The 25,555-nt window shown below is 39.3% G+C and overlaps 1 protein-coding gene across 6 annotated transcripts in view; it reads right to left on the bottom strand.

Annotated features, from left to right (window-relative positions):
• Positions 1–10,392: 10,392 nt before the first annotated feature.
• RC3H1 (ring finger and CCCH-type domains 1) overlaps positions 10,393–25,555 on the bottom strand; it is an 84,842-nt gene continuing 69,679 nt past the window's right edge. For 3 of the 6 annotated variants that reach the window (XM_032317081.1, XM_032317084.1, XM_032317086.1), the window contains 3 exons: positions 23,494–23,664; positions 22,476–22,591; positions 21,056–21,340 (listed from right to left, as the gene is read on the bottom strand). In XM_032317081.1, the coding sequence (XP_032172972.1) occupies positions 21,190–21,340; positions 22,476–22,591; positions 23,494–23,664 (438 nt within the window). In that variant the 3' untranslated portion in view covers positions 21,056–21,189. Of the gene's footprint in view, positions 10,412–21,055; positions 21,341–22,475; positions 22,592–23,493; positions 23,665–25,555 lie in introns of those variants that run through there. The other 3 variants (XM_032317082.1, XM_032317083.1, XM_032317085.1) reach the window with 3 other exon arrangements.

Genomic DNA, 25,555 nt, shown 5'->3' with positions numbered 1-25,555 from the left:
AAAATTACAAATGAATTTAGCCTTTGAGCTGGAAATCCCACTTCAAGAAATGTCTCCTACAGCTCTATCTGTATGGGTGTCAATGAGATTATTGATTATAACCTGATTGGTAGTAATAGCAAAAGATTACAAACAGCTTCCATCTAGAAGGGAGTAGTTAAATAAATAAGCTGAGGTACATTCCCACCGGAAGACTATGCCACTGTCCAAAAGAATGAGGAGCCTTTCTCTGAACTGATACGGAAAATCTGCAGGATAACTAAATAGGGGGAAAAGTAAGCTGCCCATCAGTGTTTGGTGTGCTACCTTTTATATCACAGAGTAGAGATGATAGGGGTGAGGACTAATTCTTCTATCAGCTAAACCAGTGAGATATTACTATGCCCAGTTTATAGATGAGAAAACTGCCCTTCACAAGGCTTCAGAATGTGTCCCAGATTAGAAAGCTAGCAAAGCTGCGGTTCAGACCTGCTGTACCTGTCTCACAGGTTTGGTGCTCCTGTAACACAGCTATGAAGAAAATGTCGTCTCCCCAGGTTAAAACTCCAGTTCTTTTTCTGGGAGCAGGGTCTGTATGTCATCAGCTGGTTCTTCTCCTCCGGATAGTCTCTATCAAGTTTGTCCACGAATCCCTCCAAAGCCAGGGCCCCGGGGCCCAGAAATGAACCCAAGGATTGCCACTTTCTTTGGTTACACATTTTTATCAGAAGGCATTTGTCTCTGATGCGCATTCCAAACGAGATTTGCAGCTGGTCTTTGGGAGTCTTTAACCCCAGCCTAGTCTCTGGGTCTCATACAGCCCTCCCCGCCCCCGTCCCTGCCACCCTTGCCTTTGCACTGTCTAGTTTTTTGGGTTTTTTGTTTTGTTTTGTTTTTTCAAAGATTTTATTTATTTATTTGACAGACAGAGATCACCAAGCAGGCAGAGAGGCAGGCAGAGAGAGAGGGGGAAGCAGGCTCCCCGCTGAGCAGAGGGCCCAATGCGGGGCTCGATCCCAGGACCCTGACATCATGACCCGAGCCAAAGGCAGAGGATCAACCCACTGAGCCACCCAGGCACCCCTGCACTGTCTAGTTTTTCATGATCCCAAATCCCTTTCTTCTTAGTTCATCTCAGACTTCTTCGATGAGGAAAGAGAGAAAGAGCGTCTATGCTGGGATCGCTAATGTGGGTCTCTCCCTGCCCCACACTACCAACCCACTTGGCCCCAGACTCAATTATTCTATAGGGTTTTAACAATGGTCTAGATTTAAAGACCTAAAAGTGTGCTTAAATCAAATTTTTCATGGTAGCTTCTAATCATTTCTGAAATTGGGGGCAGACTCTATTTTTCTCTGAGTGGAAACAAGGTCGGAAGGAGCTGGGGGTTCTCTGTGCTCTGCTGTGTTAGGGGTAGGTTTGAGGGGCCACAGAGAGGAAAGAATATAGCATTCAGTCACCCTCTTTTTTTTTTTTTTTTTAATTACTAAGTGGTTTAAAGATTTATTCACTTGAAAGAAAGAGCTTGACCACACATGAGAGTGAGGGGGGTGCCGGAGGGAGAGGGAGAGAGGCAGGCTCCCTGTGGGCCGGGTGGTGGAGTTGGGAGTCTGATGCGGGGCTGGATCCCAGGAACTCAAGATCATGACCTGAGTTGATACCAAGTCAGCGGCTTAACCAACTGAGCCAACCAGGTGCCCCTCCCTCTCTTTAAAAAAAAATATTTCTTTCAAGTGAGTAGTAAAGTTAAAAAAATAAAATCCCTCTTTCCCTACTTGGCCTCTAGTCCCAGCAGCAGCTCCTGATGCTTGCTGTTGATTCTCTCATGTTCTGGGCTGTTCTGTTCTTTTCTCTGGCATCAAGAAGACCTTGGTGGAGTATAAACAGGAGAGCTGAGCTCCTGCTGCTGGTTACTGAGTAACTCAAAGCTTAACTTTTCATGGAAATTTGGCAAAATATCCAACACACAAATCAGAGCCATCTCCAGCTCTCCTGGGCTTCTAGGTTATGAGGTAGTTATGCTATTTTAACTGAGGGGTAATAAAGTTTGTCAAAATAATCCTGTGTTATTACTTGGCAGCTTTTCGGTGACTCTCAAAGCATCTCACTGGAATTTGTTAAAATTCTCACACAGGTTAGAAAGTCCAGCTTTAGTTTCAGGGACAGCAAATCAAAGTCACAAATATTTATTGAACATGCCCAGTGCACAGGCCACTGGACCTTCCACGTACCAGGTGCTTGATAAATATTTGTGTTTGAAGGAACCTGCTTTGGAGTAGTTTTGCTGACTATTTGCAGAAAAATACTTTAAATCCCTCCTAAATAGAAAGTTGAGGTTATTAAAAATGCTTACTTCTCCAGAGGGACTGACGCCTTGTATGACCAGAGGTAGCGGGCGAGGGCATTCTCGGGAGACTGAGCAGGAGAGCGGTGCATGAGGTCAAACTCACTGTCCTGTTTTAGTCCAGGAAGATGTGGGTGGTGAAAGAGACATGAAGAAGAGGGGAAGACAGCAGAGGTAGAGGGAGGGGAAGGTTGTGTGGAGACAGAGGGGATGGCTTGGACAGACCTAGAAACTGCTGGGAAAAACTCCTAGGGAAGCCAAGGCCAAGGGGGTGTGTTTGGTGAGTACGGGTCAACCAGTGTGACTGGTGTCTCTCACCCACCGCTGCCATGGGAGGGCTGCTTAGCAAATCTGTCCAAACTCCTACAAGCAGGGAGGTGGAAATGAGGATCTAGGAATGAATGTGGCTTGGTAGCTTTTATCCCATCAGGACACGAGGTTGGTTTCGGGCCCCCTCCAGGTGGCCAGTGCCGAAAACCAACCAGATGCCGCTTGGGAATAGGTTGTTCAACTTTGAACAGAAACGAGTTTTAGGAATCCTGTCTTGTGCGCTTACCGAAGTCCGGCTAAGCAGGGAATGGTGTCAAAGGCAAACCCTCAAGCTGCTTGGTGAGAGAAAGGGGCCGACCCACACCGGAGGCGCGGCCAGGGTCTCACCCGCCATCCAGGATTCCTAGGACAGGTCAGTTTTCTGGGACAGGTCAGTTTCCCTAGCTTGTCGGGGTAACAAAGGGCCCGCTCAGGGGAGGAGGACGAGCTTAGGGACTGAGGGAAACCAGAGGGTCCTGTAATCTAGATCATAATAGCCTAAACTCCTTAGACTTGAGAGGATAAGAAGATAAGCTGAGGTGGCTGTAGGTCTTCTTGGAAACTGAGTATTTAGGAGAGCTTTGATATTGCAAAGGCAATTTTTCCCCTTTAACCTAATGATTCTGTAGAAAACGACCTAGTGCTTGGTGAAGGGAACCATGGGAGCTGGCGGACTTGGGTGCACGTGTTTGGGTGTTTAGTGATGCCAGTCATGCTTATACCATTTGTGGTCAAGTTGCAGCTCCAGGAGCACGTACAGGGTCCTGCAAGAATGTGGCCTCGTACTGAACTTGAGGGAGTTGGGGGCAGCTTGAAAAGTCAGGTGGAGGCCAAGCCTCGGAAAGCTTTGTGTATAGTTCTGAGTTGTTTGAGTTTTATCCTTTGGTGCTTCAGATCAGTAAGGGTTTTAAGCCAGAGTGAGAAGGGATTATCAGGATTTGAAATGGAATAGGACCGGGGCAGAAAACCCAGTCACGAATCTGCCGCAGTAGACGTTCGGGAAATAATGAGGGCTGGTCAGCACCAGGACAGCGGGGATGCAGAGGAGGGAAGGGCGTCTGAGATCGTGCTCCAGGCTTGCAGCGCGACTCTCCACCTTGTTCATCTTATAAACCCTTTCATACCTTTAAGAATCACCTCTTCAGAAGTAAAAGCCTCCCTGAATCACCTTGCTTCCCGAGCTCAATGCATTTTCCTTGAAGTAGTCTCCTTTATGCTAATTGTGTCTTACATCTCACTGCTTCAGGAAGTCTGATGATGGCAGAAACTGGATCTTCCTGCTTCACAAATTGCTTTGCTGCTCACAGGCGTGGTCTGCGGACAAGCAGGACTGCCAGCCGCTGGGAGCGCATTAGGTAGTCCCAGGCCCCACTCCAGAGCTGCTGCAACAGTAAGGACACTTCAACAAGAGTGCCAGGTGAGACGTATGCACATTTCGTCTGAGACGTACTGACAAAGAAACTCTCCAATAAATGTGAATAAAGAGGCACAAATCAGATCCCTTCATTGCTGGCTAGTAACCTTTCCTTGGAATCCCTTTACTTTCAGAATAAAATCAAAATATTTTAGCATCATCTGCAGGCCTCTGTGGTCCAGCTCTGCCTCATCTCATGCCATGGTCTCACTCTCTCTACTCTTGCCTCAAACAGTGAGTAACACAGATTCTTCTTTCCAAAAAATCATATTCCATAGAAACATATTCTGTTTTCTCTGACTAGCAGTCTCTCGTCTCCAACATCACCTGCTATTCTGTCTGTTCTCTAAGTCTTACCTTCAATGCAACTGCCTCAGGAAAGCCTTTGCTGTTCAGCCAAGCAAGGTGAAGTGTACTTTGTGTACATTCTCACAGCTCCTGGCTCTTCTCCTTTGAAGACAATTGTAGCTGGATAATTTTTTTTGGTAATTCTAGTGTTTTGCTGATGATTATTACCTAACATATAATGTATTATTTGTTTCAGGGGTATGGGTCTGTGAATCATCAGTCTTAGCACATACCCTCCCCAATGTCCATAGCACTCACCATAGCACATACCCTCCCCAATGTCCATCACCCAGCCACTCTATCTCTACCACCCCCCTCGCCTCCAACAACCCTCAGTTTGTTTCCTGAGATTAAGCGTGTCTTATGGTTTGTCTTCCTCCCTGGGCCCATCTTGTTTCATTTTGTCCCATTCTATCCCCACGACCCTCTACCATGCCTCTCAAATTCCTCATGTCAGAGAGATCATATGATAATTGTCTCTCTCTGATTGACTTATTTCGCTTAGCATAATAGCCTCTAGTTCCATCCAGGTCATTGCAAATGGCAAGATTTGGGGGGTTTTGATGGCTGCATACTATTCCATTGTATATATATATACCACATCTTCTTTATCTGTTCATCTGTTGATGGCACATCTAGGTTCTTTCCATAGTTTGGCTGTTGTGGGCATTGTTGCTTATAAACACGTGGGTGCGTGTGCCCCTTCGGATCTCTACATATGTATCTTTAGGGTAAATACCCAAGTGTGATTGCTGGGTCGTAGGGTAGCTCTATTTTCCACTTTCTGAGGAACCTCCATGCTGTTTTCCAGAGTGGCTGCACCAGCTTGCATTCCCACCAGCAGTGTAAGAGGGTTCCCCTTTCTCTGCATCCTTGCCAACATCTGTCATTTCCTGACTTGTTCATTTTAGCCATTCTGACTGGTGTGAGGCGGTATCTCACTGTGGTTTTGATTTGTATTTCCCTGATGCCGAGCGATGTTGAGCACTTTTTCACATGTCTGTTGGCCATTTGGATGTCTTCTTTGGAGAAATGTCTGTTCATGTCTTCTAAGGATTTCTTGATTGGATTATTTGTTCTTTGGATGTTGAGTTTGATAAGTTCTTTTTTTTAAAGATTTTATTTATTTATTTGACAGAGAGAGATCACAAGTAGGCAGAGAAAGAGAGGGAGAAGCAGACTCCCTGCCAAGTGGAGAGCCCGATGCAGGTCTGGATCCCAGGACCCTGATATTACGACCTGAGCTGAAGCCCAGAGGCCCAACCCACTGAGCCACCCAGGTGCCCAAGTTTGATAAGTTCTTTATAGATTTTGGATACTAGTCCTTTATCTGTCATTTGTGAATATCTTCTCCCATTCCGGCAGTTGTCTTGGTTTTGTTGACTGTTTCCTTTGCTGTGCAAAAGCTTTTGATCTTGATTAAGTCCCAATAGTTTGCCCTTGCTTCCCTTGCCTTTAGTGATGTTTCTAGGAAGAAGTTGCTGCGGCTGAGGTTGAAGAGGTTGCTGTCTGTGTTCTCAAGAATTTTGATGGATTCCTGTCCCACATTGAGGTCTTTCACCCATTTTAAGTCTATTATTGTGTGTGGTCTAAGGAATTGGTCCAGTTACATTCTTCTGCCTTTGGCTGTCCATTTTTCCCAACACCATTTGTTGAAGAGACGGTCTTTTTTCCACTGGACATTCTTTCCTGCTTTGTCAAAAATTAGTTGACCATAGAGTTGACAGTCCATTTCTGGGCTCTCTATTCTGTTCCATTGAGCTATGTGTCTGTTTTTGTGCTAGTATCATACTGTCTTGATGATGACAGCTTTGTAATAGAGCTTGAAGTCTGAAATTGTGATGCCACTAAATTTGGTTTTCTTTTTCCACATTCCTCTGGCTCTTTGGGGTCTTTTCTGGTTCCATATAAATTTTAGGATTATTTGTTCCATTTCTTTGAAAAAAATGGATGGGATTTTGATAGGGATTTCATTAAATGGGTAGATTGCTTTAGGTAGCATAGACATTTTCACAATATTTGCTCTTCTAATCCATGAACATGGAATGTTTTTCCATTTCCCTGTGTTTTCCTCAATTTCTTTCATGAGTACTTTATGATTTTCTGAGTACAGATTCTTTGCCTCTTTGGTTAGGTTTATTCCTAGGTATCTGATGGTTTTGGGTGCAATTTTATGGGATTGACTCCTTAATTTCTCTTTCTTCTGTCTTGTTGTTGGTGTATAGAAATGCAACTGATTTCTGTACACTGATTTTTTATCCTGACACTATACTGAATTCCTGTATGAGTTCTAGCAGATGTGGAGTGGAGTCTTTTGGTTTTCCACATAAAATATCATATCATTTATAAAGAGTGAGAGTTTAACCTCTTCTTTGATGATGCCAATGCCCTTTATTTCTTTTTGTTGTCTGATTGCTGAGGCTAGGACTGCTAGTACTATGTTGAGTAGCTGTAGTGATAGTAGACACCCCTGCCAAGTTTCTGACCTTAGGAAAAAAGCTCCCAGTTTTTCTCCATTGAGAATATTTGCTGTGGGTTTTTCATAGATGGCTTTGATGATATTGAAGTATGTACCCTCTATGCCTACGCTGTGAAGAGTTTTGATCAAGAAAGGATCCTGTACATTGTCAAATGCTTTTTCAGCATCTATTGAGAGTATCATAGGGTTCTTCTTCTTGCTTTTATTAATGTAGTATATCAAACTGATTGATTTGCAGATGTTGAACCAAACTTGCAGCTCAAGAATAAATCCCACTTGGTCGTAGTGAATAATCCTTTTAATGAATTGGTTAGTATTTTGGTGGGAATTTTTGCATCCATGTTCATCAAGGATATTGGTCTGTAATTCTCCTTTTTGATGGGGTCTTTGTCTGGTTTTGGGATCAAGGTCATGTTGGCCTCATAAAATGAGTTTGGAAGTTTTCCTTCCATTTCTGTTTTTTGGAACAGTTTTAGGAGAATAGGTATTCATTCTTTAAATGTTTGGTAGAATTCCCCTGAGAAGCCATCTGGCCCTGGGCTCTTGTTTCTTGGGAGATTTTTGACGACTGCTTCAATCTCCTTACAGGGTTATGTTATGGGTCTGTTTGGGTTTTCTATTTCTTCCTGGTTTAGTTTTGGTAGATTTTATCTCTAGGAATGCATCCATTTATTCCAGATTGTCAAATTTCCTGGTTATAGTTGCTCATAATATGTCCTTATAATTGTTTGTATTTATTTATTTATTTTTTTTGGTGTTGGTTTTTATCTCTCCTCTTTCATTCCTGATTTTTTAACTTGGGTCCTTTCTCTTTTCTTTTGAATAACTCTGGCCAGGGGTTTATCAATCTTATTAATTCTTTCAAAGAATCAGCTCCTAGTTTCATTGATTTGTTCTACTGTTCTTTTGGTTTCAATTTCATTGATTTCTGCTCTGATCTTTATTATTTCTCTTCTCCTGCTGGGTTTGGGTTTTCTTTGCTGTTCTTTCTCCAGCTCCTTTATGTGTAGGGTTAGGTTGTGTACTTGAGAGCTTTCTGATTTCTTGAGAAAGGCTTGTACTGCTATATACTTTCCTCTCAGGACTGCCTTTGCTGTGATCTAAAGATTTTGAACAGTTGTGTTTTCATTTCTTTCCATGAATTTTTAAAATTCTTCTTTAATTTCCTGGTTGACCCATTCATTCTTGAGTAGGGTTATGTACTTGTACATGTACTTGAGTTCTTACCAACTTTCCTTTTGTGACTGAGTTCTAATTTCAAAGCATTGTGGTTTGAAAATATGCGGGGAATGATCTCAATCTTTGGTACCAGTTGAGACCTGATTTGTTACCTAGGACGTGATCTATTCTGGAGAATGTTCCCTGTGCACTAGTGAAGAATGTGTATTCTGTTGTTTTGGGATGGAATGTTCTAAATAAATCTGTGATGTCCATCTGGTCCAGTGTGTCATTTAAAGCCTTTATTTCCTTGATGATCTTTTGCCTGGATGATCTGTCCATTTCAGTGAGAGGGGTGTTACTTTTATTGTATTTTTGTTGTGTTTCTTTGATTTTGTTATTGATTGGTTTGTTTAATTGGCTGCTCCCATGTTAGGGGCATAGATATTTAAAATTGTTAGCCCTTCTTGTTGGACAGACCTTTTAAGTATAGTATAATGTCCTTCCTCATCTCTTATTATAGTGTTTGGCTTAAAATCTAACTTATCTGATAATAGGATTGCCATCCCAGCTTTCTTTTGATGTCCTTTAGCATGGTAAATTGTTTTCCACCTCCTCACTTTAAATCTGGAGGTGTCTTTGGGTCTAAAAATGAGTTTCTTGCTGACAGCATATTGATGGGTCTTGGTGTTTTTGCTCTCTCTTTGCTTAGAGGACCCGTTTCAATATTTCTTGTAGGGCTGGCTTGGTGTTTGCAAATTCATTTAGTTTTTCTTTGTCCTGGAAGCTTTTTATCTTTCTATTTTCAACGACAGACTCGTTGGATATAGTATTCTTGGCTGCATATTTTTCTTGCTTGGTGCTCTGAATGTATCATGCCAGTCCTTTCTGGCCTGTTAGGTCTCTATGGATAGGTCTGCTGCCAATCTAATATTTCTACTGTTGTATGTTACAGATCTCTTGTCCTGAACTGCTTTCAGGATTTTCTCTTTGTCACTGAAACTTGTAAGTTTTACTATTAGATGACAGGGCGTGAACTTGTTTTTATTGATTGCAGGGGTTCTCTGTGCCTCTTGGATTTTGATGCTTGTTCCCTTTGTCAAATTAGGGAAATTCTCTGCTACAATTTGCTCCAATGTACCTTCTGTCCCTCTCTTCTTCTTCTGGAATCTCAATTATTCTAATACTATTTCATCATACGGTATCACTTATCTCTCGAATTCTCCCCTTGTGGTCCAGTAGTTATTTGTTTTTCTTTTGCTCAGCTTCTTTATTCTACATCATTTGGTCTTCTATATCACTAATTCTTTCTTCTGCCTCATTTATCCTAGCAGTGAGAGCCTCCATTTTTTTATTGCACCTCATTAATAGCTTTTAAAATTTCAACTTGGTTAGATTTTAGTTATTTCTCCAGAAAGGGATTCCCTAGTATCTTCCATTCTTTATTCAAGCCCAGGTAGCATAGCACCTTGATAATCGTCATTCTGAACTCTAGTTCTGACATATTATTAATGTCCATATTGATTAGGTCCCTAGCCATTGGTACTGCCTCTTGTTTTTTTTGTTGTGGTGAGCTTTTCTGCCTTGTCTTTTTATCCAGATAAAAACAGATGAATGAGAGAACAATACTAATAGGGTAACAATGACCCCAGAAAAATATACCACATCAGAAGAGACCAAAAATCAGGGGTAGAATGAAAGGGGGGGAAAACAAAAAATATATATATTAGACTGGTGAATAGAACAGAGCCACACACTTGATTCTGGATACACACACACACACACACACGTGACTGTAAAGATGAAAATTTAAAAGATAAATTTTAAAGATGAAATTTAAAATTTTCAACTTTAAATTTTAAAGATGAAAAATAAAATTTTTTTAAAAATTTTATTTATTTATTTATTTGACAGACAGAGATCACAAGTAGGCAGAGAGGCAGGCAGAGAGAGAGAGAGAGGAGGAGGAAGCAGGCTCCCTGCAGAGCAGAGAGCCCGATGTGGGGCTCGATCCCAGGACCCTGGGATCATGATCCGAGACGAAGGCAGAGGCTTTAACCCACTGAGCCACCCAGGCGCCCCGAAAAATAAAAATTTTAAAGATGAAAATTTAAAAAGGTTCTAAAAAAGGAATTGATAAGAAGTTGATTGAAAAAAGAAAAAAAAAGGAAAGAATGTGATCAGGCTGGAGATTAGAACAAAGCCATGCGCTAGATTTAGGGTATATTTTGATCTGTTAGAAGACACTGTATCCCAAAATTTTGAGGAAAAAACCTGTATCTATACAAAAAAAATAAGGTTAAGTACAATGAAGAGATATATATGACTATAAAAATGAAAATTAAAAAAGATTTTTTTAAAAGATTTTATTTATTTATTTGACAGAGAGAGATCACAAGTAGGCAGAGAGGGGCAGGGAAGCAGGCTCCCTGCCTAGCAGAGAGCCCGATGTGGGGCTCGATCCCAGGACTCTGGGATCATGACTTGAGCTGAAGGCAGAGGCTTTAACCCACTGAGCCACCCAGGTGCCCCTAAAAAAGATTTTTTAAAGGGTATTGATAAAATAGAAAACATTAAAATAGGAAGAGGAACAATTTTTTTAAATTGAGGGGAAAAAAAAAAAGCCATGAATTCTATGTGTTGTTTTCCCTAGCTCTAGAGTTCGCATTTCTCATTGTTCAGTGAACTTGGTCTTGGCTGGATGTTCTTGCTGATCTTCTGTGGGAGGGGCCTGTTGTAGTGATTCTCAAATGTCTTTGCCTGAGGCAGAATTGTACGGCCCTTGCAGGGGGCCAGGCTAAGTAATCTGCTGGGGGGGTTTGTTCTTGGTAGCTTTTGTTCCCTGAACGCTTTACATGTAGCTTTGGACAACAGGAATGAAGATGTCGGCCTCCCAATCTCTGGCCCCATAGAAGTTGAGAGCTCAGGGTCCCACTCCTCAGTATGCCCTCAGAGAAAAGCAGTCAATCCCTCCCGTCTCCCTGGTCTCCAGCTGCAATTTCAGCTCACCTGGCCTGTGAGCAAGCATTTCTCTCTGGCACAGGGCCCTGTCTGGAGTTTCCAAACCCAGCATATTTCTGCAGCATGCTCCCGTGCTGCTCCTCTTGGAGGAGGGATGAGGAGGTCTCCCTGGATCTGCCACTTGTGGGGTTCCTGCTCAAATAGCAGTGGTTCAACTGTGCCTTGGATTACAGCTTGAGGTAACCCTGAGCTGAAAGACCCCTCCTTGGCTCCATCCCTGCAACCAGTCTCCCTGCCTTGTTATCTGGGAGCTCTGCCACACTCAGTCACCCGTGGCCCTTCTGCATCCCTGTGCATCCTGAGACCACACTGTCCCCGCAAGGGCACCACCCCCTGCTTAGCCTCTGGAACAATGTCCCTCAGTGGAGCAGACTTCTAAAAGTTCCGATTTTGTGCTCGCTGCTCTACCACTTGCCAGGGGCCGGCCCTCTCCCCGTGGTCTCTCTTCCCGAATGTTGCCTTGGATTCACTTCTCCGTACATCCCACTTCCCAGAAAGTGGTCCATTTTCTGTTCCGAGAATTGCTGCTCTTCTTCTCTTCGATCTCGTTAGTAGGTGTTCAGAATGGTTTGATATCTAGCTGAACTCCTGGGACCTGATATTTAGGTCCCCTACTCCTCTGCCAACTTGCCCCCACCCCCCTTTTTTAAACAATCATTTTTTAAAAAAGATTTTATTTATTTGAGAGACAAGAGATAGCAAGAGAGCATAAACACAGTGGAAAGGGAGCGGGCTCCCTGCTGTGCAAAGAGCCCAATGAGGGCTTGATCCCAGAACCCCGGACCATGACCTGAGCTGAGGGCAGCCAGCCAACTGACTGAGCCACCCAGATGTCCCTGTTACCTATTTTAAAACTGTTCATGTCAGTTTCCATAACTGGAGATTAAGCTCCTTGAAGATAAAGACAGAAGTCTATCTTCTACAGTGTGGTACATTTGATTAAGTACTCAATAATTCACTTCAGTAAACACCAAAGTGGGTGTTCAGTGAGTAGTTGAAAGGACACTTTTGAGTTGCAAAGTCTTCCAAGTAAGGGTGGCAGCCAGTATTAAATGGGCCACCATGTTGGAAAGTGGAGGGCATTTATTAGTTGATCATTGCAGATTAGCTGGTTACTGGGAATGAAATGCTAATATACACAAAAAACAAACTCATATTAATCTATGTGAATCTCAGTGTAAAGGGTCAGAAAATATCCTACTGCTCATGGGCAGGGTAGGCCTAGCATAGTGGTAAAGATGGCATGGCTGGTTTTGGAATTCCCACTCTAGATTTTGTAACATTCAAGGATGGTTGCAGTACCATGTTTGCATACCCTCTAAACTTTCTTTCTTTCTTTTTAAAAAGATTTTATTTATTTGACAGAGATCACAGGTAGGCAGAGAGAGGAAGGGAAGCAGGCTCCCCGCTGAGCAGAGAGCCCGATGTCAGGCTTGATCCCAGGATTCTGGGATCCTGACCTGAGCTGAAGGCAGAGGCTTTAACCCACTGAGCCACCCAGACGCGCTTAACCTTTCTTTTATTATGGTCGATTCCCTTGGGGTCAGGTGTGGTACCAAACAAAGATACCTATTTGCTAATTGTTGGTAGGAGGTGAAAATAACCTTCACTGTTTAGGTATATTACTTTTCTGCAAAAATAAAGGAAATGCCAGGAATTGTCAGTTATACATCTTTAAAAAATATGGGCATTAACTTACATAAATATGTTGCTATTATTACACTGAACAAGAAGGTCATTCCTTGGTCTTACTTAGTAACCAGGCGCCTGGGTGGCTCAGTTGTTAAGCATCTGCCTTTGGCCCATGTCATAATCCCAGGGTCCTAGGATCAAGCCCTGCAATAGACTCCCTGCTCGGTGGGGAGCCTGCTTCTCCCTCACCCACTCCCCCTGTTTGTGTTCCCTCTCTCGCTGTCTGTCAAATAAGTAAAATTAAAAAAAAAAAAATTTTCCCTCACCTTTGATTCAGAATGCAAATGAACTCCACATGTTGCATTTTCCTTTTTGTCTTAACCTTCTTTTGAATCTAGCAGCCCCTTCCCCTTCCCTTTATCCTTCTTCATGTCACTGAACTGCTGACTAAGGCATATTTTACACCAGTCTCTAGTAGGAGAAAATCAACCTATACACCCTCCAACTGCAAGGAATGACTAATGGGTGGGGATTTCAGGACAATGAGAAGTCAGTTAGGATGGAAAGACAAAAAGTATTTGCATCAGGAAGGTACCCACAGGAAGTCCATGCTGCTTAAACATAAAAGAAGGTCCTGATTAGGAAGTGGCTTATAAAGGTAAGTAATAAGTAAAATCTTAAAAAACAAAAAAAACAAAAACCAGCGCTCTGGATATTAGTCCCGGAGTCTCACTGACTACTGATGCTAGGATCTCAGACACACCACCTTTACCGTGCAATAGCTTTAGAACATAGGAAGGAATATGGATGATAGTGTATTTAAGGTTGGAGTAATTCCTATGATATTTCTACAAAATTGGCTACTGCAAGTATGTTTTAATCTAATTCTCAATTTTTCACATAAAAAAAGATGTGACAGTCCCAACGTTAGAATAAAATGGCACAGACTCGTTTATAAAAAAGACTACACATTTCTCCTCATTAATTTATCATTTAATATAAATGCTGACAGAAAGCAGATAAAGACCTTGTAGACACTTTCATATATTTACAAACCAAAAGGTGAATCACCTCCTTCTACTTGTTAAAATAACCCTTTTATCTGCAACTCATGGGAGCTTTAAACACTAGTTAGGAGCAACATGAGGCTGAGTCAGTTTCCACGGTAATAAAGGAAATAGCATTTTAACAAAATGTGGCATCTTTGATATAAACAACATGCACACAAATAATACAAAATTGATAAAGATGGCCTTAATCCTCTTAAAAACCTGACAAGTATAACATGCACTTATTCAGACCCAGAATTCTGCTACCCTAAACATCTTCCTATTACTCTTTATTTCCACCTCACTTGTTTTGAAGGCTGTTTAAAAATTGGAAATATAAACACATTAAAAAGAGAAGAAAATGGTCCATTTCGAACAGGGTTTTTTTCTTCCTATTCCAAAACCCCAACTTTCAAGAGATAGTCTTCAAATAAGATTTCACAGTTTGCCAGAATCTAAAGAACCATTCACAGTTTGTGAAATTCCAACCCATTTATTTTCATTTCTTTTTTTAAAAAGTTGAAAACTCCTGGAAAAAGTAAAATTTCACAAACTTTAGCAACTTAAAAATCAGCTGTCACTTTAAGACAATATTTTTATTCCTGATCAGGTGGGTGGAGACAGGCAAGAATAAACAGGGAGCTGAGGCAAGGAAAAAAATAGGAATTCAAGAGAACTTTTTAAAAATGGTACTTTGTCTAGCACTGATTTATAAGAATAGGAGATATAAATTCTCACTATCCAGAACTAAGTGATTTCATGAAGTCATCTATAACCTGACTCAAATCTCATGGGCTCCTTTATTAACCTAAATTATTTTTGTCTTGTTAAATATACCTCTGCAGGGCACAATCACATACAATCAATACGATTGGTAAATTACACAAGCTCTATCCCAAGCAAATATGCATCAATGTTAAAAAGTTTTTTAAAAAAAAACAAAAAACAAAAAACCAAAATAAAACAAAATAAAATCCACCCAAAAAGGTGATAATGACTGCAGAATGTCTCGGGGAGACTGGTATGAGCCTAAAGACCAAATTGACCATAGTCATGGAAAAAGGGTAGCAGGAGGAACAAGGGGAGACCACACACAAAGAGGAATCTCACAACTGGAAAATGCTTCAGTGGGTAAAAGATTTTGTTCATCATTTTAATTAACTTTTTCCACTGCTCTTGTTCCAAAAAGTTAAGAGTATCATCATAAAGTAAGACAACAAGGCCTCTGATCAGTGAATAAAATGGAAAAAAGAAAATTCCCCTGCAAGTTCCTTTCATTTCCAGAAGGTAGGAAGAGGATGAAGGGCGATTGGGGTGGGGTTGGGATGTGGGGTATGGCAATGAAAATGTGGGCAATAACACACCTGGAAAAAGTAGCTCTCAGGACAGTGCCTTCGTTGAAAAGAGGATGTAAAAATGATAAACAAAAGCTTCAAATACCTTTAAATCAGAGGAATATATTACAGGGTTGTTTAGATACTATTGTAAGAATGGCAGTCAATCAGTGATTACACTATAAATGGTGATTTTAAAAAAGAACAATAGGCAACCCCCAACCCACAAACCAAAACCCAACAACATCCAGGCAACCAATTATCCAATAGTTTCTTTCCATCCTTTTCATGACCCTTTTATGCACTGGCTGGGGTGGGCAGCAGGGGCTGTCTGATAGTTTCCAGTTATAAGATGACTCTGAGTGTACAACCTAAAATGGAAGCCAAAGACTTGTGAGCTCTGTCTACACAGAGTTAAAAACAACAAAACAAAACAAAAACAACCAGAAACAGACCTCAGTACAAGAAAATAAGTCATCTTGTCTAGTGTGTATATATACATACATATATATATGTATATATATATATATATATATATATATATATATATATATATATATATACATATACTAACTCCACAGGATTTAACTTTTCTAAATACACATTTTTGGATACAATATTACCTTGAGGTTTAACTTCTCTCTCTCGGGTTATTGTGCCTTATTTTCTTGTGATAACAAAGGTTATTACTCTAGGGATGTTTTGCTTAGGAATAAAATTCAAAGTAAATTCAGTGTTTGGCTGAAAATTCAGAGGCTCTGAAAAGAAGGATTCCAGTGATGAGGTTAGGTCCCTTTATCACAACACGATTTCAAAGGGCTCTACCCACTTTCTTCAGTGCAGTATTAAAAACCCACCTACTGGGAACACATTTATTATTAAAAGGTGTTACTTCTTCCTGGTGGTGGCAGTGTCCCATTATTTATTAACATCATAGCTAGTATTACTTATCAATTAGAATATTTTATATGTGAAAATATCTTTAGCAGTCAAAGCAATAAAATCTTAAAAACCAAATCTTAAGTTGGTATTTACTACAATTAACAGTACCTTTAGACAAAAACAGCTTTCTTTTTCAAATGGCTCAGAAAAGTTGAATAAAGAATTTAATAAAATATTAACTGCAATCCACCTACAACTCCCAGTAAATCCTTTCAGCAGGAAAATTTCATAAAGCTGAGCTGAAGCACAAATAAATATAAAAGTCATAGCTGTCCAAGGTAGAAAGGTATGAAAGAGGTCCAGCAAAATGGGTAAAATGATGACAGCAGTAGACCACTTATTTGTTCAGTCCCTAATGTTGAAAGTAAAATCTGCTTTAGTTTAGTTGCTCTAATTTTTTTTCTAAAGGGACAGGCTGATTTTTCAGGGAAGAGATCATCTTGTAACACTATCACCAGGTATCACCAACTAAAAAATAAACACAATCAGGCTCTTTTAGGGGACAAATCTAGGTAAACACTGAAGTTAATTTCTAGGCAGATCACTAATTTCTCCAAAAAAGTAACTGGATCTTTCCTTTTACAAAATATGTATCCTTATAGGTGCTTTTAACAGTTAAATTTAAAATTATGAAAACTTTTCTCAATTCTTTAAAATGAGCAAAAATGAAGTGGAAAAAAGAGGGTAAGACCTCCATCCATCACCATTTGTATTTAAAAGCACTCAAATACTTTTTAGTGAAGATAATGTTTTTCTCCAAATCCAAATATAATCGTAGACATGCAGTGACTATAGTTTATTTCTCACCAGTCACATGCTCATGAATTCTTTAACCCAGTCTCATAGCTTGACCATGGTGATACAGATTGTCCTTCCAGACACAAGTACAAAACCAAAACACACAAGATGCTATCATGACAAAATAATCTCAAAAAACAGGGGGTCTGCTTACACACAATATTGTAAAAGATGCATTCACTGGTTTAGAGAAACTGGTGAATTTTCATTACTTTTACATTTTATAAGGCCAGCTACCTTTAACAGTTATCTTTAGATAAATCTACTTACACAGTACAATCAACTGACAAATATTAAAAGGTTTCACAATCAAAATGGCTATTTCCCCCAAAACCAAAACAGAGTAAAGCACAAGTCTTTGGCTCTCCTTTAAAGAAAACAGCAGGTTACCATTCTTAACCAGACCTTTGTTTGCCTACCAGTAGGGCAAATACCACATTTGTGCATCACTGAGTAATAACACCATTAGAAAAGGCAACTTCACAGAAGTTATTGGCTAAGCGAATTCATTTGAATGCTCTGTTTTGAGGCAGCAAACTGTCACTGTTGCAGATTGGGGAGGGCAGTGGGTAAGTCAAGGGGAATCTGCAAGACAGAAAAGGGTCAGGGGAAAAAAAAAAAAAAAACAAACTTTGAGCTCCAACCCTGAAGACCTATGGAAAAGTCTGATGGAGTTACACATTCATGGTAGCAAATGAGAATCATACCAATTTTATGTCTTTTAGGCAAAAGAATAAATGCATGGGGAAGTCCAGAAGGGAAGGGAAATACGACGAGAGAAGGGAATCAGCCACATTAATGCCATACCAAATAATTTTTTTATACAATCTGAGTATTTGGATATTTATAACTGGTATTAGAAATAGTGTCTTATCATGTGAATACTATTACTAGAAACTTATGCTATAACTAACTGTTCTTTTGATTACAAAAGTTACAAGGAATGGATCTTTGGTCACTTTAGCTTCTGTAAATTACCCAAGACAGGGCAGCTACTGGACTTATCTTGTGACAGTATCTATAAGGTAAAAGGTAAAAGAACTATATATAAGTTAGGAAACTATGTAACTATATCTTATTCTTAGTTCTTCTACTCTTTTCCAGAGATACCTTGGGGGGGGAAAATACTTTTATATTCCTAGCTATAAGATTCTGGTTTTGTTATCTAAACAAGAGTGAACACAATGATTACTATACTCCTACCTTCACCCTCTCAGAATTGCTCATGTTCATCTGTGATGTCAGTCTTGCTTCTGAATTCAATGAAAAGCAAAAAAAAGTCATCTCCAGAAGAAATTAATATTTACTAAGTAGAAAGCATAAAAACTGTATTTCCTATTTGACCAATTTAACTGTCTCTAAAGATATACATTTTAACAGCAAAAAAACCCGGAAAAAACCTAAAAACCAAAAAACCAAAACCAAAACTCCCCAAAACAATCCCTTTCACATGTTTTTGGTGGGGGGGGGGGGGGAGCAGCTGAAGAGTCAAGCAGTTAAAAGAAGAGTCAAGCAGTTTTGTCCAAAAAGGCTGCTTACCCTTACAGGCTCATCATTTCACAAACTGTACCACAGAGAAAGGGAAAAGGAAAAAAAAAAATCCAAACTTTGGAGGTTTTATTTAATTTCTAAAACTGCTTGGGGTACTAGGAAAGTTTTAAGCATTTCCACTGAGATAAGGCAGAATGCCCAATTTAAAATAGGTAAGTTAAAGGCACAGTGGGATAGGCTATCATTCTTCTGCCTTTCTACCCAACCAGATTTCCTCTAGAGTGTGTGGGGCCTTACTGAGGTACAGCTAGAATTAAGGCTACAATTTAAGTGATCTGTCCCCCACCCCCATCACCAATGAAACTACCTTAAAAAGTGAAAGGGACGATTTTAAGTCAATTCAAAATAGTGGCTTTTCTGGTTTTATTCTTAATAGAAATACTACCTATTCCTGCCTAGCTTATGAAATCAAAATGGTGGAAGCAAGGAGTGTATTTGGAGGATATAAAAATAAGAATAACAGAAGTTGACTTATTAGATGTTTCAATGGATATCCAAAATAGAATTTTACATTTATTCTGAACTTCAACAAAATCAATACTCAAAAATTCCCTAATACCAGAATCATTCTGAGTTCCAAACTGAACCAACTGCTTCTAAAATTTAGGAATTATCTAACATGTCCAAATGAGAAATAAGATCTGCCCAAATCTGCCTACAGAAGGTTGGAGGCCAAGAATGTTGCCTTTTACAGTTATACAAAGAAATGAAAAATCTTGGGACTCTGTCAGACATACAAAGTTTCTCTCCTTCTCCCAAAAAACAATAAGCACTTACATATAAGAGGGTTTCAAGCAAAAAAGAAAACAAACAAAAAAGCAAAAAAAGCAAGTGTGTATTTTTTTAAAAAAGGAAAATATGATTATCAACTGAAAAAATGCCTCATCTTCATTCAGTGCTTCTACCTCCCAATCAGTCATTTTATCGCAACAGCTGCGCTCATGCGAAAAAATCCTTAAAACATACCCAATATATATACAGATATAGCTATGTATATATGTATATATATATAATATATATAAATTTTTATTTAAATAAAAAAGAAAGCTCGAATCCCAAGCCAATATGTGTATATCAAATCCTTGACCAGCCAGGTCTGTAGGGCATAATCAAATTCAATGTGAAATAGTATATAAACACGGTGCGCCTTGACTGGGCAAATTAAATAATCGCTACTCAAAAGAGTGTTCTGTTTGGACTCTCCTACTGGTAGGCAATGACAGGACTGTATTTCCCTCCCCCCTCCCCCCATTTGTTTCAGTTAACAGTATGATGGACACAGAGCTTACACTGAGGTTGTTATGACCTCAGCAGGAGTTAAGGGTTAAGAAAATAAGAAACAAGAAAAATACAAACTCTTGCTTTTACCCAACCAAAGCAATGCAGTAACTTATTACATAACCAGTGCTTTCTGTTTTAGTAGTATAGTCCAGAAAGGGAAAGTCTTAAAAAATCAGGCAAACGGAGGGATGGGGAGGGTGACTACATCAAATAATCCCCACTAAACATGTTCTATAGGGTCTTAGTTCAGTATAGACACATGGCATCAGAATATGTGCAGCAGAACTAATTTAAAAAAAATTCTTCCTTATTCTTTTCAACACTTTTACAAAGAATCTCTTCACTACTGTAAAGTCAAGTCTAAGAAAACTGACTTTTAGATATTTACAACCAAATGGTGCCAATGATTCTGAACAACAACTAGTCAATTCATAACTATCCTTAAGATCTGGGCAGTCTGTATTTGCCAAATCTACTTGAAAGCCAGTGGCTTTCATGTGATTTTATACTTTTGGTTTTGAGTAAAACAAAATAAAAACATCCACAAAATAACATGACTGTTCATTTTCAGTTCAAGTCAAGTGTTGCAGTTTTAAAACATGGTTGATTTTTTAAAAAATACATTTTATGATTTTAGCAGAAGTTTAATTTGAAAAAGCACAGCTCCAAATTTCCAACCATCCGCTCAGTACAGGTAATACATTGACCATGTATTTTCAGTACTAGTAAGTTACAGTTCATTCTTAAAATCATCTCCATTTAAACTAATCAAAGAGCCTACAATATTGGCCTGACTTTCTGATTACATTAAGAGAATGACATGGATCCTTAATATGGAAGTGAGGACTTCAAAAAATTAATTGGTAATTATCTCTCTGAAAAAGCAAAAACCAGAAGTTTTAGTGCCATATAAAAACATATATATGAGGCCAGTAACCAGAAAGAGAAAGAAAATTATGACTTTCAAGTAATAGCTCTTGGAAAAGTTGGTTTGCTGCACATTTTCTAATAACTAGTCTACTACTGTCTCTTTGTTTCTCAAGCACCACCAAATTCTCAGTCTGGTGCTTTCTGTCTGTTTTAATTATGGGGTTTGCAAATGTTGGATAGGACTGGGGGTAAGGAATTATACACTGGGTATGTAATAATACCAAAATACAAGAAAAACCTACTTCATTAAGATCATACAATTAATCAAACAGAGTGTATATATAATATCTTCTTTTTTTTTTAAAGCCCTGGATCCAAGGCGTCCAAAGTTATTAAAATAAAGTTCATTCACAGAACAAAAACAAATTTAATCTGAATTGCTTGCAGATACTGCTAATTTTCTTTTTCTTTTTCTTTTTTTTTAAATTAAAAAATGCATTAATGTGAACTATGTGCAGGGTTTGTTTTTAGTAGTGGTGTTTGTGCACATTGCCTCCGCTACTTTTCCTTGATTTCTCTGACCACTCTCAGAGAAAAAGTTTAGAAGTTATCTGTTCTCCTACCCCTATGCCCCGCAAATTAATCAGGAGCAAAAGATAAACGTTGGACTCTTCATAATTTAGGGAGCAGAAGTGGGTGTGACTCCTGCTCTCTGGGAGTCATTGTTGTCACCTCCTCCCTCGGGGTCCTCTGACAGGTTCAGAGAGCTGGTCTTGTTTGACAGGAGGCTGATATTCTCTTGTGTCAAAGCTGAGCCATTTGGTACATCGCTGTTGACATATAAAAAAAAAGAAGTTGGAATTTTAAATAAGGAGAGAGATAAAAATGAGTATTAGCAGAATAAAATCAATAGGGTCTTTCTTGCAGCACCTGGGTGGCTCAGTGGATTAACTCTGCCTTCAGCTCAGGTCATGATCTCGGGGTCTTGGGATCGAGACCCACATCGGGCTCTCTGCCTATTTGTGATCTCTCTCTCTGTATTAAATAAATAAATAAAATCTTAAAAAAAAAAAAAGGGCCTTTCTTTTACTAGTATGGAAAAATATGCAAGTAGCTTTTTGGACTTTAATTTACAGTTCGATGTCCATGGTTTAAGCATGGGGTTTGGCAAACTAAGGCTAAGCAGTGCCTGTTTTTGTAAGTATAATTTTACTGAAACATAGCTTGCCCATCTGTTCATGGATTGTCTATGGCTGCTTTCACACTACAAGGGCAGAACTGAGAGTTTCTCTACAGAGACTGTAAGACCCCTAATTTTAAATTCCTACTATCTGGACTAAAAGTTCTGACCCCTGCTTTAGCAGGCTTACAAGTACAAGAAATTATTTAGAACTCAGGACAATGCATCGATTTAATTAGCTAAAAACAAAAGGGCATTAGAAATTATTGCTATGCAATCATCAGGAGAGTAACTCAGGACTATGCCGCAAATGACTTCAAACTACCCTGAGGAAATAATGACAGCTGTGCACATAAAGAACTACTACAAACCTGTTTATCGCAGGGTTGTTCACAGAGAGCTAACATGTATCCCTCCACCTCTAGATGATATGGGATAGACCGAATTAAAAACCAAGGGGACGAGGTGGAAGGTGGATTTCAAAGAGGGTAAATCCCCACACACTTCAGAAGGGCTGGGAAGGTCTACAGCAAAATATTAACACTGGCTTTAAATAAACTAAAAAACAGGAAAGAAGAAATGGAGCCAGAAAAATTAATTTTTAGGTATTGACAGATAATTCAGTTTTGAACCTGTTCTAAACTTCCAAGTTTTATATCTAAATTTATGTGAAAATATTCTTAATGAATGTATACAGAATGATAATTTTAAAAACAAATCATATTTATGAGGATACTTTGTCAAGACTGCATAATGTAAGACTATAACAATGTCCCTTCCTTTACCTGAATGTCAATGTAAGGTCCTCAGCTGGAACCTTATTTTGTGGTTCTGGTTGTCCATTTTCAGCTTGCTTACTTGTATTCAATTTGCTTTTCATGTCCAGAGAACACTGGTTCTCCTTTGAAAGAGAAGGAAGTAAATTCAGTTATCTTCTATTTAATGGTGCTAATGAGAGACCAAATACAGATAACACAAATTGATAATTCACAAATCATATATACTTTTATAAAATGACCAAAGAAATGGGCAGCCTAAAAGAGAGACATACATGATGATAATAGAGTACACTTGCTCACTATCCAAGCCAGAAAACAAGGGGGCGAATGCCTCAAGTTAGAAAAACTGATGACTTAGGAAAGGTAAGCCAAAACGTAATAACTACCTATAATGTGCTTACTGAAGCCAGAAAAATGAAATACCCCATTTATTTGCTTGGAAAGAACGTGAAAATTATGCAACCAAAGAGTCAATTACCATGCAACTGGGGGGAATGGTTCAAAAGCCCGAACTCCAAAATTTACTAAAACCAGTATTCATGCACTATGAAGCAAACCCTAAGTATATCCATGGATACAATTCCTCAATAAGGAAGGTGTAGATAGCATTTTACTCATAACAAAAAACAGGTCTTCAATAACTAAAGGCTATAAAAACTAGAATGCTATTTGTGAACACACATTACAAAATCATAAACACCATCCCCTCATCTTCCCTAACCAGGATATTTAACAGTAATTTAATATTGTACAATTAACTGCCTTGTTTTCCCTTAAAAGTTTTTCGTAACACAGAATTCCTAAGACCAAGAACACACTAAAACAAAAAGGGAATGAGAGGAGGAATGAATAAAAGAGGGAGCTAGCTCATCCTCATGAAACTATTCTAAGTATTAATCACTCACTGGAGTGCCTTGGGGTGATGATTCTAGAGCTCTAGAGCCATGAGTTCTCCGACATCACTACACAGAAGCTTTCCTTTTCACCTATCCCGGCTCCCACGCTTTCCCACCAGAACACTCACCATACTCAGTTCCCGGGTTCTCTTCCCGATTTCCCTTTCCACCTGGTGCAGTTCCAAGCTCAACTGCTCACTTGAAATCATTCCAGGCCACTTTGGAGGTGGTGGTGGGGGCTGTGACTGGCCTGCCAGGGTGTTCACCTCCCTCTGCAACACCAGCCTGTTACTAACAGCCTAGTACATAAAGCCAAGCACATACACAACTCAACACATTTCACACCATGCACAGAATGACCAGGCCCAATTTCAGACCACTGCCTCAAGTAGTTTATCATGAAGATATTTGCAATAAAAATGACACTATAAGGTTCTATCTCTTTTGAGTGCCATTTGAACTAAAAAGAAAAACTAGGGGATTTAAACTTACTAAACAGTAATTTAATCTTAGGAATAAGTTGCTCTTACTTGATTTGAAAGAGAAGTCAAGTATAAATGCATATTTCTTCCCCTCTTTTAAATGGAATTTTCTGAAGTAAATCCTGCAATTTATTTCAATGAAACCTCAGTAATGGCAAGGACATTTAACCATACTGAGTTAAATATGTGGCAAAGTTCCAAATGATGCTGTTTATTCTTTTGGAACAGAAAATGGGTCTACAAATTTCAAATAAGACAAAAAGCCATGAGCTAGCAGGATAAGAAATAATACTTGCAGTTAATGGTCTGAATCTTTAAAAAGCTAATCAACTAAAGAAGAACATAAACACAGCATTCTACTTATTTTTAACAATAGGAATTAGGAAGAAGTTCTAGAACAGTGTAAATAAAATAATGGCACAAGAAGATGAAATATGAGTATTACATAGTTAAAAGAAATTCTAAGCCTAATTGCTTACATAAGAGCACAAGTCAGACATGTGTTCCAAAAAACACAATCTCCTATTTGTCTTCGTAATGAGGGAATCTAAGAATTAGTTAAAAATTTATTCTCAAAGGGGTGCCTTCCTTATCAAAGTTTTGGTAGAAAGGTAACAACTAATGTTCTAATAGCTACTTCTCCTCCAGAAGGGAGCAATATATTTATCAGTAGAATGTCTTCAGTTTTCTAAATTCAAAAAATATGCTCCCATGTAAGTAAAGCAAACAAAACCGTCTTCTTTATGTGGCACTTTAAAGAATTTAAAAAATTCCTTGTTTTCAGATACTTTTTCTCTTTGTCAGGCAACATGGTGGAAAGAAATTGAATTTGGAGTAGGAAGAGTTGGGTTTATATTTCAACCTCTGTGAAACTCCTATCCTTCAAGCAGAAGAGGGGGACTATACCACTTGCCGAACCTACATGACCGGGTCATTGTAAGGGTCAGTCAGGATCTGTGATTGGTAACTTATAAACTCAAAGAACTAGATTAATGAAAGGTGCAATCGCTATACAGAGGCTCTTTTTTAAGTCCAAGTTCTAAAATTCTATCTTTTAAAGATATATAAATAAATGCGGAGGATTAAGGGAAATTTTTTTTTAATTAAGAAAGGCAGTATGGGGGCACCTGGGTGGCTCAGTTGGTTAAGCCGCTGCCTTCGGCTCAGGTCATGATCCCAATGTCCTGGGATCGAGTCCCGAGTCGGGCTCTCTGCTCAGCCGGAAGCCTGCTTCTCCCCCCTCTCTCTGCCTACTTGTAATCTCTGTGTCTGTCAAATAAATAAATAAAATCTTAAAGGAAAAAAAAAAAGGCAGTATGAAAAATGAAAAATGTTAAGCTAAAAGCATTTGTTGATAAAAACTGTATACCTTAAATGTGCCATCAGGGAATTGAAGTTTCTGCTGGGAAATTTTTATTTTTATTTTTTTTATTTTTTTTATTTTTTTAATTTTATTTATTTTTCAGAGACAGAGGGAGAGAGCGTGAGCGAGCACAGGCAGACAGAGAGGCAGGCAGAGGCAGAGGGAGAAGCAGGCTCCCTGCCGAGCAAGGAGCCCGATGTGGGACTCGATCCCAGGACCCTGGGATCATGACCTGAGCCGAAGGCAGCTGCTTAACCAACTGAGCCACCCAGGCGTCCCATCTGCTGGGAAATTTTTAGATAATCTGTTTTCTATTTTAATGGAATAGAATTATTTCCTATTATC

Source organism: Mustela erminea, chromosome 17, assembly GCF_009829155.1.
Source record: "Mustela erminea isolate mMusErm1 chromosome 17, mMusErm1.Pri, whole genome shotgun sequence".
Lineage (NCBI taxonomy): Eukaryota > Metazoa > Chordata > Mammalia > Carnivora > Mustelidae > Mustela > Mustela erminea.
The sequence above is the reverse complement of the archived record's forward strand: the minus strand, read 5'-3'. Positions and strand labels throughout refer to the sequence as shown.